The 13,799-nt window shown below is 44.4% G+C and overlaps 2 protein-coding genes across 3 annotated transcripts in view; one reads left to right on the forward strand and one right to left on the reverse strand.

Moving 5' to 3' along the window:
• Positions 1-9,172, forward strand: part of PLCD1 (phospholipase C delta 1) — an 80,513-nt gene extending 71,341 nt beyond the window's left edge. For both annotated transcript variants that reach the window (XM_063126564.1, XM_063126555.1), the window contains exons 14-15: positions 2,335-2,484; positions 5,669-9,172. In XM_063126564.1, coding sequence (XP_062982634.1) covers positions 2,335-2,484; positions 5,669-5,760 — 242 coding nt within the window. In that variant the 3' untranslated portion in view covers positions 5,761-9,172. The remainder of the gene's footprint in view (positions 1-2,334; positions 2,485-5,668) is intronic.
• A 2,783-nt stretch (positions 9,173-11,955) lies between these two features.
• The window catches only part of VILL (villin like), a 44,923-nt gene continuing 43,079 nt past the window's right edge, over positions 11,956-13,799 (reverse strand). The window contains exon 19 of the mRNA XM_063126527.1: positions 11,956-12,199. Coding sequence (XP_062982597.1) covers positions 12,086-12,199 — 114 coding nt within the window. The 3' untranslated portion in view covers positions 11,956-12,085. The remainder of the gene's footprint in view (positions 12,200-13,799) is intronic.

Below are 13,799 nucleotides of genomic sequence, written 5' to 3' on the forward strand. Positions count from 1 at the left end.
ATTGTCCTGAAGGGCGCAACGGATCCCCTTGGCTTTTAGCTAATGCAAAACCACTTCAAATCTACTGCACCGCAGATTTCCAGAAGTTGAACTGCCGTTCCCTCTTTCCAGGGTTTCCCAGGGAATGCAGTTCTCTGACCAAGCTAACACCCCCCCACCCCACCCCAGCAGTGCCAGCCCTAACATTAGACAGAGCGAAGCAGCGGCCTATGTGGGAAGGAGGCAGCAAGGTGTTGGGGGAGAGAGCAGTGCGCTGTGTGGCCTGCCCTATGTCCCCTAAGTTAACTTGTGCTCTTCAGATGCCATGGAGGAGGCTGTCCCGTCATCAACGTTGAAGATTCATCTGCCAATCCAGTTGGCTTTTGTACATGGACCGGGAGGGGGCGCCATCTTGTTGTGCACCTCAGGCAGCAAAACGGGACTCTGTTGAGAAAACCATGACAGACTGTTAAAGCAGGGATAGAAGCCCTCGCTATCCAGGCATTCTGCAGGAGGTGGGTGGGCGGAGGATAAGGGCGAGCGTGCTATCTCCATCACCACCCCGTCACCCTCTCTGGGTTGGAGGGATAACTTCTTTTTTATATATATATAATTTTTATTGATTTCACATCTTAAAATACAACAACATAATACTAAATAAAACACATAAATCATTACATAAATTGCTTACAGTTTCACATTTGTAATTATCATTTTTACATAATCACATAACATAAGTGCTCCCCTCCACCCTTCGGGATCTATTCCTGCTTCCAAAATCTCATTGTTTCTTCTGGTGGTGGTTTTTCACCCCCCTTAGAGAATACATATTCTAGGAACTGTTTCCAAATTCCCTCAAATTCATTTACATTTGTTATACCTTTTCTTACCTTTATGTTACATGTCAATTTATCATTAATAGCTATATCCCAAATTTCTTTATACCACTCTTCAATATGATAATCTCCTTGAACCTTCCAGTTCCTAGATATAATTAACCTTGCTGCTGTCAGCAAATTTGTTATCAGTTCTTTAGTCTCTTTATTGCACTTTAAATCTCCATATAATGATAGTAATGCCACTATAGGTGTCTCTTCAACCTCGATTCCAACAATTTTAAAAATCTCAACACCATTTTCCACAATTTTTGTACAAATTCGCATTCCCACCACATATGCAAATACGTTCCTTTTCCCCCACATCCTCTCCAACAATTTGCTGAATTCAGCTTATTTATTCTATTTAATCTCACCGGGGTCAGATACCAGGAGGGATAACTTCTGAAGTGAGGACCCTCCCCTACTTGTGTAGGCTTTCCAGGCAATTTAGACCCCTAGGCATAATGATGGCGGTGTTGGTGTTGGGGGGGAGCTTTCACGAATAGAAAAGAACTCTCACATAGATATTTGCTTCCAGCTCATGGAGGGTGATGGAGGGGTGTGTCTGTGTGCACCTACAGTGCTTTTTCTCACTCTCTGTTCATGGGGTGATTGCAGACAGAAGCAGAACTCCTGAAAGGAGTGAAAACCGATATACGGTTGTAGAGTAGGTATCGTATGTTCTAGGAAGAGGCATCAATTAGTATGGGTTGTTTGTGATGCATGCACTTAATGAGACTGTACCACCCACCCCAACAGTCCATGTGTGGCTGGAGGGCATTAGGAGTACCGATCCAAAGCACCCATCACTCACGATTTGCCTGAAAAGGGTACAAAGGAAAACTCTAGTAAGCAATATAGAGTAGTGCAGCCTTTCCCAACCGGTTGCTTTCCAGATGTGTTGGGCTATAGTACAGCATGGTTGGGTGGGAGATGCTGACAATTGCAGTCCAACACATCTGGAGGGCACCAGGTTGGGGAGGTCTGCATCAGAGAGGATTCACAATAACCAACTTCAGAAGAACTTATGACTGCTAATTTTTAAAGCTATACCTGCATATTCCCTTGGATACATTGAAATGGACTTGCGCTTATGGAATCCTGCTTCACCCATTGAAAACAGTTGTGTTGAGTTGGGTTCTGGTTCTGCCAACTCAACACAACAGTTGTCAAATGAATGGAAGCACTGCCTTTGGTGGAATCTGGCAAACTCTCCTACGCTTGAGAAGGCCTAATGGCGACCAAATAATTAAAAAAAGGAGATTTCAAGAAGCCCTGGTATAATACAGTTCGTTAGCTCAAGATGAAAAAAACAACCTTGGGGTATTCCAGAGTTCGTTGGTTTGCATTAATTGTTATATATGGTTAAGCAGTGGGTCTAACTACTGTACGTCCCGTGGGGAGGTCAGGTGTGTGCAGTTCTGTGCTAGTCGCTTTGTTTTTCCTCACATACGACCTTCACTCCCCATTTCCACAGGGTTTAACCCAACGTGGGAAGAAGCATTTGAGTTCGAAATCGACGTCCCCATGCTAGCCATGGTCCGCTTCATGGTGGAAGATTTTGACGTGTCGACGAAAAACGATTTTATCGGGCAGTTCTCAGCCCCCTTCACGAGCCTGAAGCAAGGTGAGTCTTTCTGCCTTCATCTAGAAAGCAACTGATTTGAAGGTTAGAGAAGCAGGGAGTTTGCGGGTCCAGCCAGTGCAACGTAACTTTGTAAAGCTCACTGTTCTTTTAGTGTTACCTTCTAACGTATTTTTAGCTACTTTCGGAGGTTCTGGGTGGCTTGAAAGGCAGGGTCTCAAATGTTTTCACAAATGAGACCTGCAACCAATTGTAGCAGTGTGGAGTGTGTGGAGGCTGCCATTGTGGCTATTTAAGGTCCGCCTCTCGGAGAACTGAGACCGCTATTAGTATATATGATGAAAGAGAAACTGTCCTAATCGAGGACTCCTTAAAGAAAGCATCTCCAAGGAGCAGAGCACACCTTAACATCCAGATAGGGCAGTGTTTCCCAAATGTCTGCTGACTTGCTTCACCTGCAAAAGGTTCACTTTTGGGACTAAGCCGAAGAGTTGCCCACTTTCACAGGAGCCAAACCTCTCTGTGTTTCTGCACTTTTTTGAGTATACTTTCTAATTGGACAGTGGCAAGCTCGAAGCAATAGATCACACAAGACTAGGGATGGGGAAGTCTTCTTTTTTTTTAACTGAGGAGATTCATCATCATCATCATCATTATATTTATTTATATCCCACCTTTTGCCCAATGTTGGGCCTCTAGGCGGCATTACAAGATTTCAGACGTATACATTTAAGACCTATAAATACAAATATACAGAAATTAAAAATAAATTAAAGAAGTACCAGTATGAAAACATGTAAACATTTAAAATGACAATTCTTAAAAGTCCTTGGCACTGCCGGAACAAAAACGTTTTTGCCTGCCTCCTTTAAAAAAATTATTAAATCGTCTTACGAGCCCTTTGTACAGAGAAAAGGAACCTAGCCACTGCCTCTGGTGTGGGTTTGTTCATCCCTGCCAGGAAGTATTCCAAATACTGCTCAGATCACCTTCCAGGGCATTTCCTCATGTTAGGGCCAAGAAGTCTATTTCGTTCCTCCCTGTGGAGGCTGCATTCAGTATATATATATATATATATATATATATATATATATATATATATATATGCCCTAACAATTCAACTGCTTCACCAACACAGCCACACAAGCGATGTGAGACATGATGGGGAGACATGATAGCACTCTTCAAATACTTAAAAGGTTGTCACACAGAGGAGGTCAAGAATCTCTTCTCGATCCTCCCAGAGTGCAGGACACGGAATAATGGGCTCAAGTTAAAGGAAGCCGGATTCCAGCTGGACATCAGGGAAAACTTCCTGACTGTTAGAGCAGTACGACAATGGAATCTGTTACCTAGGGAGGTTGTGGGCTCTCCCACACTAGAGGCCTTCAAGAGACAGCAGGACAACCATCTGTCAGGGATGCTTTAGGGTGGATTCCTGCCTTGAGCAGGGGGTTGGACTCGATGGCCTTGTAGGCCCCTTCCAACTCTGCTATTCTATGATTCTATGATTCTATGATCCTCATATGGTGTGGCCTGAAAGCGCCCTACTAATATTGCAGAAGGGAGGCAGTTTAATCTTGCCCTTGAAAAAATATGGCGGTACTTGGGGACGGTCAAATAGTCCAAATACCTGGCATATCTAGGAAATTCAAAATTTAGACCGAAGTGTAGGAACTCCGTGCTTTTGATATAGCACATTGAAGATCAATGTCCTTAATCCGTTGTTCTGCAATAGATTTTGCCACAGGGCAATCTCGTGTATAGAGAAAATCCATAGATAAACCCAATAAGCACAGTTTGACCGTGAAGCCTTTGGACCTTGAGCTTGTAAAAACATCCCTGCCGATTTCAGCTAAATAATTTGATTTCTCATTTTTTGGACCTTTCTCAAAAAAGACGTCATTGTACAGTAATATTTTAAACAGCTAAAAACAATGATCTATTCAAATACCACCATGACATAAAACAACTAAAACATCAGTGAAATCGAAACATTTCAACTATAGGCCAGCAAATGCTTAGGAATAGGGGAAGACAACCTGGCACCAAAAAGACAACAATGTTGGCACCAGGTGGGCCTTGCTGGGGAGAGCATTCCACAGTTGGGAGGCCACTACCAAAAAGGCCCTTTCCATCTGAATTGTTTTCATCTCACTCTTTAGAGGCAAATCCGCACAAGGCATGGCTGGATTCACCAGCTCTCTGGTACCATTAGACTGATCTGATGTGGTTCTTCTTCACAGCAACATCAGAGGCGCAGGGGAAGGAACCACATCCATCACTTGATTCTTAAAGCCTGTTCCTTGCAGAAGTGCTTTCTGCTAAAGAATGTCAACCATGAAAAACATTTAGCAGTGGGTAGGCTAAAATGCTTGAGCAGTTCAGTTACTCATCGGCTCAGTTCAGACAAGACATTTCTCAGTGGTGGTTTTAGAACTCCACGGTGGCGTTTTTACATCCCTGTTGAGAAATGTGTTGTCTGGCGGGGAAACTTCACCCCACAGTGGAGGTTTTTTTTTTTGGAAAACACTCCATGCAGAATATCCACACTGTGCAGAGGAGAGTTCCTGCACAATCATTGTGTTGCATGTTGTATGGCGGGCTCCATGGAGTTTTCCGTTGTGTTGAGTTGACTTTTCCTATTGGCTACAGAGTTTCCCGGCAAGAGTGGCGAAAGGAGCGAGTGCCACTCTAGGACAGCCACTGGGATTGTTTTTTCGCAGCAATGGCTGATGGGATACCATTGGGAGGACTGGGGAAGGAGGAACTGTCAATCATGATGGATTTTACTCAACTCTGTGGTAGCCCACAGTCACACAACGGTGGCGTTAGAACATGTTGAATGGGGAATACCTCCTAAAACTCAACTGTTGAGTGGCGTTTTCCCACTGCGTTGACTAACGTGTTGTCTGAATTGAGCCATTGTCTCTCCTTCCCCAACCAGTTGACCTCCAGATGTTTTGGATATCAGCTCAGTGGCAATCAGTGGTCAGGAATGCTAGGAGTTGCGGTCCAAAGCATCTAGATTGGGAAAGGCTGCTCCAATCTTTGGCCTGGGCAAGGCTGGTGCAGGGAGACCTGCCCCATCTAGCCCAGAACTTTGGATCGTCAGCTGATCGGATGTCCCGTTCCATGCGACAGCTGTTGAAATATACCAAGGAAACGGCACAGAGCAACTGCAATGTAATGATTCCCCCCCCTTTCTCTCTCTGATTATCTCAAGGCTATCGCCATATTCATCTCGTGACGAGGAGCGGAGACCAATACCCATCTGCCACACTTTTTGTGCACATCAGTATTCTGGACGCTTACTAAGCAAACAAAAGCCAACCCACCACCTTTTCTGACCGCTTGAGGGATCTGTCTTCACATTCAAACAGACTTCACTCCCAGGCTGCGAGACGGATCTCCGGAGAGTGGGATGTGAGCTAAGCAGTCAGACCCACCGCCTTGTACGTCATTGTGCAGCCTGCCTTTCTGCAATTAGCTTGCCAATTTCTAAAACTGTGGATTGAAAGCTTGCCTGTCTCATAAACCTAGGTGCTGCGAGGCAAGAAAAGAGACATACCTCCCAGGCACTCTGAGAAGCATTCAAGTTCAGATAATGACAGACTTCGGAGGTTGCTGTTTTAGCTTTAAAACAACATGCTGGCTTTCCTTCCTCGGGTGGCTTTGGAGCGTTTATTGGGACTGTAGCACCGGCTCCATTTTGTGCTGCTGATCAAAGCACCAGTACTTTATATATTTTTAAAAAAGAAACACAAGTTGCTAGTCCTGATGGTTGCGAAGATAGGCAGGCAATTTCTGCTGTAGTCTCAGAAGTCGGGGCATCGCTGAATGATGTGTCACATCACTTTAACCTAGACTGTCTGTAGTCTGCACTACAACCTAATCATCCAAAAGACCTGGATCCTGCAAGCTGCATAAACCATACAAATTCAGCACATTTGCATAACTTTAATTCCTCCAATCAATGGGAAGGATCTCTGCCTGGCACGGAAGGCGCCTTCTCCACGTAATCATTGGATGTCCTCAGCAAGTTTTCTGAGAAATAAAGAGGCAGGATCATTGTATAGTCATAGTCTCTGTTCTCTTAGTGACCTTGAAACAGTTGCATATTTGAGGGGGACAGATGCAGGCTCTTTGATCTTTACCCAAAGGCAATTTACGTCTGTGGAAATTCATCTTTTCATTGGCAAATTTAATTCTTAAAAGAAATTAAGCCCAAATCATTCTCAGTTCTTCTCAGTAGTTTCCTGATAAATTCTATTTCGGGACGTGATGCTATCGTATCTAAGATTTTCCTTGGAACGAGATGAGGACTAGAAACTTCTACAGAATTTACAAAACCACACGTCGAGAAACTTTGAATCAGAGTCCTATTGGGCTGTTTAGAATCTTCTATGAAGAACTCCTACCCTTCTGCCTCTTGTACAAGACATGTAGAATACACTACAAAAGCCACGTTCACAACACAGAACACAGTTTCTAAGTGTTCCATGGATTGCAACGAGAGAGATTTAAGCGTGCTCATAATTCTCCCAGTCTGCAAACTTTAAAAGTGCTGGATCCTTGGCCACATGTTATGCTGTGTTCTATAGCAAATTGTGAAAACACTACTGGACTAATAATTTTGTCCCCAAAACTCTATTGCCAGATCTACACTTTGTTTCAAATCATTACAAATGTGGAATAAAAAGCAGGGTATAACACTATGAAAGCAGTATATGGAATGTGTCATGGGCCCCAACAGTTATCAGTGCACTTCAATACCGCTATAAAGCAGTAGTGTAGATCTAGCCTATATTTGACCTGCATTCAGCATACGAAACCGATTTTAGTCTGAAAGGAGAACTTTAGTTTTCCATTCAGTAGAACCCACTTAAATATGATGTGGTAACTGAGGGCTCATTTACAATCTTATATCATGACAACAGGCCCAAGGCTATAGTGAGGTGATTAATTTGCTATGGGAAAGCCCTCCACCCACCCCCAGCTACCTTTGGACATATGGGTTCGTTAAGGGGAGAGTAATTTTCTTAGTTCGGGGTCAATTTTGTGATTCCACCTTCATGCAGGTGGGTCTGAGCAGAGGAGGGCAACACTAGCTTCCAGGACTAATTGGGTCATAGAATCATAGAATAGCAGAGTTGGAAGGGGCCTACAAGGCCATCGAGTCCAACCCCCTGCTCAATGCAGGAATTCACCCTAAAGCATCCCTGACAGATGGTTGTCCAGCTGCCTCTTGAAGGCCTCTAGTCTGGGAGAGCCCATTGGGCCCTCAGGCCCCACCTCCTCATGAAGCCCCACCCCCTGCCCTGGGGGTTTACTGTGGCCTTTGCGAAGAAGCGAGGGGAAAAAGAATCCCTTGGTTATCTCCAAGCACAGGTTAGTGATAACAAGGGGATTGAGAGAACAGCGGCGTCACCTGCCCCCACATCCTCTCCCCAGACGGAGAAGTTGTGGGCAGGGGAAGTCGGTTGCTGATGATGGTGTAGGGAGGATCAAATGGTGTCAGGGTTGTGGTCCGCAGAGGGCTGGGTGGGAGGTCATTCAGCTCCTGGATTTGAGAGTAGTCCAAGAAAGTCAGCTAAGGGTTACAGGCGGGACGCCTCGGATCCTTTATTTGCAGAGAGCCATTTTCTCCCCAGGGTACCATCTTCTCCTGTGATCGAGGCATTCACTTGCCAACAACGTGAGCCTCCGCTTCCTGACCCATTCGTTTTCATGCATGGAACAAAAAAAACTCCCAAGTATGGCTTTGAGACGCGCAGAATGGCTGCCTCCAATTCTCTTATCAGCAAACTGGATCCCCGGCCACTACAGGGCTGAGGCAGTGAAATGTGACTTTTTGTGCCTTGGTGGAGACGCCGAGTCGTCCTGCGTACCCCACGGACACGGAAACCGGTGTGCCTTGCATCGCCAGCCCAAACTGCGATTTGGGCTAGACTTTGCCTTAAGAAAAGAAAGAAGACTCCATTTGAAAAACGTCTGCAAAAGTAACCTTCACTGCAGATGTATTAAATGGGGAAGTGATTTCTTAAAAGCCATTATGTGTTCTTCCTTTATGTAGAAGATTATCTTGTTGCTGTGATCGAAGAAGTTAGGAAATGACCATTGGAAACCCTTTCCCATTTCCACCTGTGGATTTGCAGTGCAAATGCAGCATAATGTTTTTCATTTGTGTCCTCCGCTAGCGATGGTGTAATGTTATATTAACTGCTCCTGGGGTGCTTCCAGACAAGGCGTTAGATCCAGGATCTGCCTTCCGCGAGAGGGAGGGCTCAGCTCTTCCAAGGTCTGTATGCCTAATTTTGGGGGATCCCACTACCCCCTCATACAATAATCACCCATTCAGTAGGGTTCTTCTGTCTCTGTGTAGCATTTTAAGGAGGCTGGAGGGTCTGCCGTGGGAATTAGGGGTGGGTTAGTCCACATCTTTCCACGAAAATAACCATTATGGAAGAATTGCTGCACTATCTGTCTGGAAGCAACCCCTGGTCTAGCACTTTTTATGGTCAGGTCCTTCTTCTAACCCGCTATCCTGTTCATGTAGTTGTCATTACAGGACGGGACACAAAAAAGAAAAGACAATTATTCTGTGAAAAATCAGTGAATATTTTATACTGCGCTTTTAAACACACACACCTCTAAAGAAATCAATAGAGTTAGAGGGATAGTTATAGCATATTAATAATATATTTGCATTTGTCATGATTAAAATGGAAAAGTCTTGAGTCTATTTTTATGTCTCGTCTCGTCCTCTTTATTTTTGGTGTGGTGCTCAGCTTTGTGCAGGGTCATGTGGCCAAACTGGGAGGCTGAAAATGTGAGTGAAATGGACCTGTGGCATTCAATGAAATGGGCATAAAGGGGTTTTGCTGTGTACTGGGCGTTCCTGTTGTGCTTACAACATTCCTGAAAGGGTCTGGAGAACCTGTTTCGGTTCAGGGGACAAAGTGCCAATTGAGGTGGGTCAGATGACATCAGGGGGGTGGAGCCATGCCTTGAAGCCCCTCCCAGTGACTTCTTCCACCCTGCCCATTTGACTTTTGTCCGTTCAGAAAGAGGCACAGAGATTTGCTCCTCTCGCTGCACGGAGAAAGATGATTGGGTACCTTCACACACTGTCCTGAATGGGGGTCAAACAAATGTTACTCTAAGCACACTCTAAAAAGCATGCTTAACACTAGGCACTTATTGCCCCCACCCCCCAAAAAGCAGCTGTGCAAGGCCCAATCCAAATTGGTGCTGAGGCATTCAGGGCGGTGGAGGGTTAACCCATTTCCTTCCCATTCAGAATTCCAACTGCAACTCCACACACACAGTAATTTCCCCTTAATTTTGCAATTTTCAGTGAGTGAGTGGGCGTAACCGAAGCACGAGTCTTAAATGTGCATTATCCTATTAAACTACACCCTGTAATCAAGTATAAGTGCTATGGGCATGACCTAATCAGAATTAAATACTTCCGGAGTTCCTTTCATTTCAGTGAGTTAAACACAGGAAGTGTTTGCCTCTCTCCCATTAAAATCAGTGTGACTTAGAAGTGCTTCACTTGGGCTGTGGCGTGCTCTATGTCAATTGCGGCATGATTAATTTGCAACTGAGCAGGCAGCAAAAACCTCAGTCAAGCACTGCTTGATTTTCTCCCGAAAGGGTGGGCTGCTGTGGCGGTCCATGTGATTCTTGATTCCACAAAAGATCCAACACAATATTATAGAATATCACATTTTAATCCAGTTTTCCACACAATTTATTTCAACTTTCCTGCTCCACTCCCACCTCTGATTGAAGCAAGTGCAATTATTATTATTTTTCAAAGAAAGAGGAGGGGAAACATGGCAATTTCCAAGCAGTATGAACTGAACAAATGCATCTGCTGTTGGCAATAAAACAAGAACGGTGCAAAACCTGAGAGGACTGGCTGGAGCTTTGCATGCAGAAGGCCCTAGGTTAAATCTCCAGTTAAAAAAGTTGCAGAGCAGGGCATGGTCTCTCATTGACGCCTTGGAGAACCACTGGTAGTCAGAAGACATAGTTTTTAAAAAAACCCAATGGGCTAAGAATGGATGAGAAATTCATTCACGTCTCATTTCAAACTTTCAAATCAGTATGAGAACCGAAATCCAGCTATTCTTTGAAATTTTCACCACTGAATTTTGTAAAGGGAGTTCTTCAATCCAAAAAAATCTGTATGGTAATTGCTTGTAGAAATGTGTAAGGCAAAAATGCATTCAAAGTGGCAGAGATGTTCACAAAAATGTTTATGAATTTTCAAGTGAACTTAAAAAAAAAAATCATTCGGGATGAATCAAACTTAAGAATGGAGAAATTCTCAACGTTCGAGATGAATCAGACTTCAAACTGGAACAATTAGAAACTGAGAGAACCTAGTATTAAGTAGTGACTCTATTTAATAAGGAGCAAGTGGTCTGACTCAGGACACAATATGTAAGGACATGTCTATTTTTAACGTATCAACAGAAAACTCAGGTTTAAAAAGTAGTGTAGGCACCTTCCCCCCCCATAGAAATGAAAGAACCACCTGTTTTCTAGCATGCAGTCAGAATTAAGTGCAATTATTGGTGTCCTCTCTTCTTCTCCATCCTGGCAACATACAAATAAGAATGGTCTTCTCGATCGACCAGACCAGAAGTCCAGCATTTGTTATTTATTGCACCCATCCCAATGCTTCTGGGTCCTTAGAAGCACAGCTGCTGCCTTCCCTAGATTTGGCATCCTAAAGTATCCTAACTCTTAGGGTGCTTTCAGACAAGGCCGTTATTGTGCAAACACCCTGCTTCCTTTGCAGGTTTTCACAGGGGTCTCCAGACAACGGTGTCCTCCATTTGAAACCCTGCTGCGTTTTCCCCACCCTGATTTCCATCTATTTCCTTACCACGCAAAATTGGCTAAGGAGAGACAGATGGGATCTCTGCACAACGCCTTTTGATTGGTAGGGCCAGAAACCATCTATCTGGAAGCACCTGTACACAATCTATTTTTCAAAAGAGAGAGGGTTGAGATTCCTTTTCCATGGACTCAAAGCAGAAATCATGTCTTCTCCCTGCAGGACTGAGTGAAGATGTGTGGGCCACTGTGTCCCTTCCAAACTTCTGGAGAGTCCAGAATTAGCACCGAGGGCTTTGGCGCTGTTTGGTTTTCACATATCTGAAGTTGTTGGGGTTTTTTGAACCTGTGTGTACTTTCACATGCTCTGGTTCTTATGTTTCTCTCTTATACCTGTAATAAGAAAAAGAAAAATCACTCTGCCCTCAACAGAAAAACAGTGCCCCGTTCAGCATCCTCATGTGGGACAGTTGAGTTTCTAAACACACCAAATGGGAGAAACTTTCACACACATACACACACACTTTGTGCAGAAAAATGATACAATGTTGGCAGGGGAAAAAACAGATTGCCACTTTGAGTGGCGGGAATAGGGAGGAAGCTAGTCTGCCAAGCCTTTCTTTCACCGTACTGATTCCAGGAGTGGTTTTTTAAAAAAATGTCCTTTTCAGTACTGGGGTGCAAGTGTCTTTCCTCCACCATCCCTTCCTCCAACGCTCTCCATCTTGCCCCCAAATGAGTTCCAAGCCGGCAGCAGAAGGACGAGCTGGAAGGCTCCTTCTTCTGCTCAAAAGAGTCCGTACTGCTTCTTCTCGTTTTGCTGTTTCCATTTGGGCATCTGGTAGAACTCATCCTTGGTTTTCCCAAAGATGTCGTAAAAATCTGCATCGGACAAGTAGTACTGCAAAGAAAGGGAGAGAGTAGAGGGACGGTCACCATTTGCATGGGCTTGCTTAACTTTTTAACGTACCACATGGATGTTCTTGTATGTAGCGGCTCATAACACATCGTCTGAAAGGAAACCTTAAGGGCAAAACCACTCTGGGAATTGGGGGTTGGGCATAGGTGTGTGCAAGGGGTATGCTGTGTGTACCCAGGCACACCCTAATATCTCAAGAAATAAGCAGTTAATTGAGGGGGCCATTGAGAAGGGATTGAGCGTTGGGCTGAAAACAACAGAATGAAATTTAATAGGGATAAATGCCAAGTTCTACATCTAGGAAATAGAAACCAAAGGCACAGTTACAAGATGGGGGATACTTGGCTCAGCAATACTACAAAAGAGAAGGATCTTGGAATTGTTGTAGATCACAAGCTGAATATGAGCCAACAGTGTGATGCGGCTGCAAAAAAAGCAAATGCTATTTTGGGCTGCATTAATAGAAGTATAGCTTCTAAATCACGTGAGGTACTGGTTCCTCTCTATTCGGCCCCGGTTAGGCCTCATCTAGAGTATTGCGTCGAGTTCTGGGCTCCACAATTCAAGAAGGATGCAGACAAGCTGGAGCGTGTTCAGAGGAAGGCAACCAGGATGATCAGGGGTCTGGAAACAAAGCCCTATGAAGAGAGACTGAAAGAACTCGGCATGTTTAGCCTGGAGAAGAGAAGATTGAGGGGAGACATGAGAGCACTCTTCAAATACTTAAAAGGTTGTCACACAGAGGAGGGCCAGGATCTCTTCTCGATCCTCCCAGAGTGCAGGACACGGAATAACGGGCTCAAGTTAAAGGAAGTCAGATTCTGGCTGGACATCAGGAAAAACTTCCTGACTGTTAGAGCAGTACGACAATGGAATCAGTTACCTAGGGAGGTTGTGGGCTCTCCCACACTAGAGGCCTTCAAGAGGCAACTGGACAACAATCTGTCAGGGATGCTTTAGGGTGGATTCCTGCATTGAGCAGGGGGTTGGACTCGATGGCCTTGTAGGTCCCTTCCAACTCTGCTATTCTATGATTCTATGATCCATAGGAGGATCCAAATACAGTGGGAACAGTCCTCTGACTGCCCTCTGGCTGCGGAGTAAGGCATCAGTGCCAACAGTGTTTAATAAATAAATGAATAAAAATAATGTCCTTTATGATTGATGTTCAATAAATGTTCGCCTTTAAAACAAAAATTCCCTGGATGCACACCCTAATGGAATGTGCTGCACATGCTTATGGGGTTGGGGAGTTTCATCAAGGAAAAAAAATAGGATTACTGCATTGTGTGCAGCTAGCCACTCCTTCAAAGTTGCAGAACTGCACCCCCCCCACACCTCCGGAGAGAGGAATAAGTACATTTGAACTCCGTGGACAGACCGTCAAGGACTTCAGAGTGAGAGTTCTAAAGAAATTAAAATCAGGGCCTTGCTTGGAATGCGAGATTGCAGAATGAGAGTTGATAAAGGAATTTGTTTGCGTTACTCAGGGACTCAATAGGGATTATGGTTTCTATGCACATTATAAACACTCTTAATGCATCTTGTAACTGTTGCTTTAAGTGAATGGAACACTTGCTAC

Source organism: Elgaria multicarinata, chromosome 1, assembly GCF_023053635.1.
Source record: "Elgaria multicarinata webbii isolate HBS135686 ecotype San Diego chromosome 1, rElgMul1.1.pri, whole genome shotgun sequence".
Classification (NCBI taxonomy): domain Eukaryota; kingdom Metazoa; phylum Chordata; class Lepidosauria; order Squamata; family Anguidae; genus Elgaria; species Elgaria multicarinata.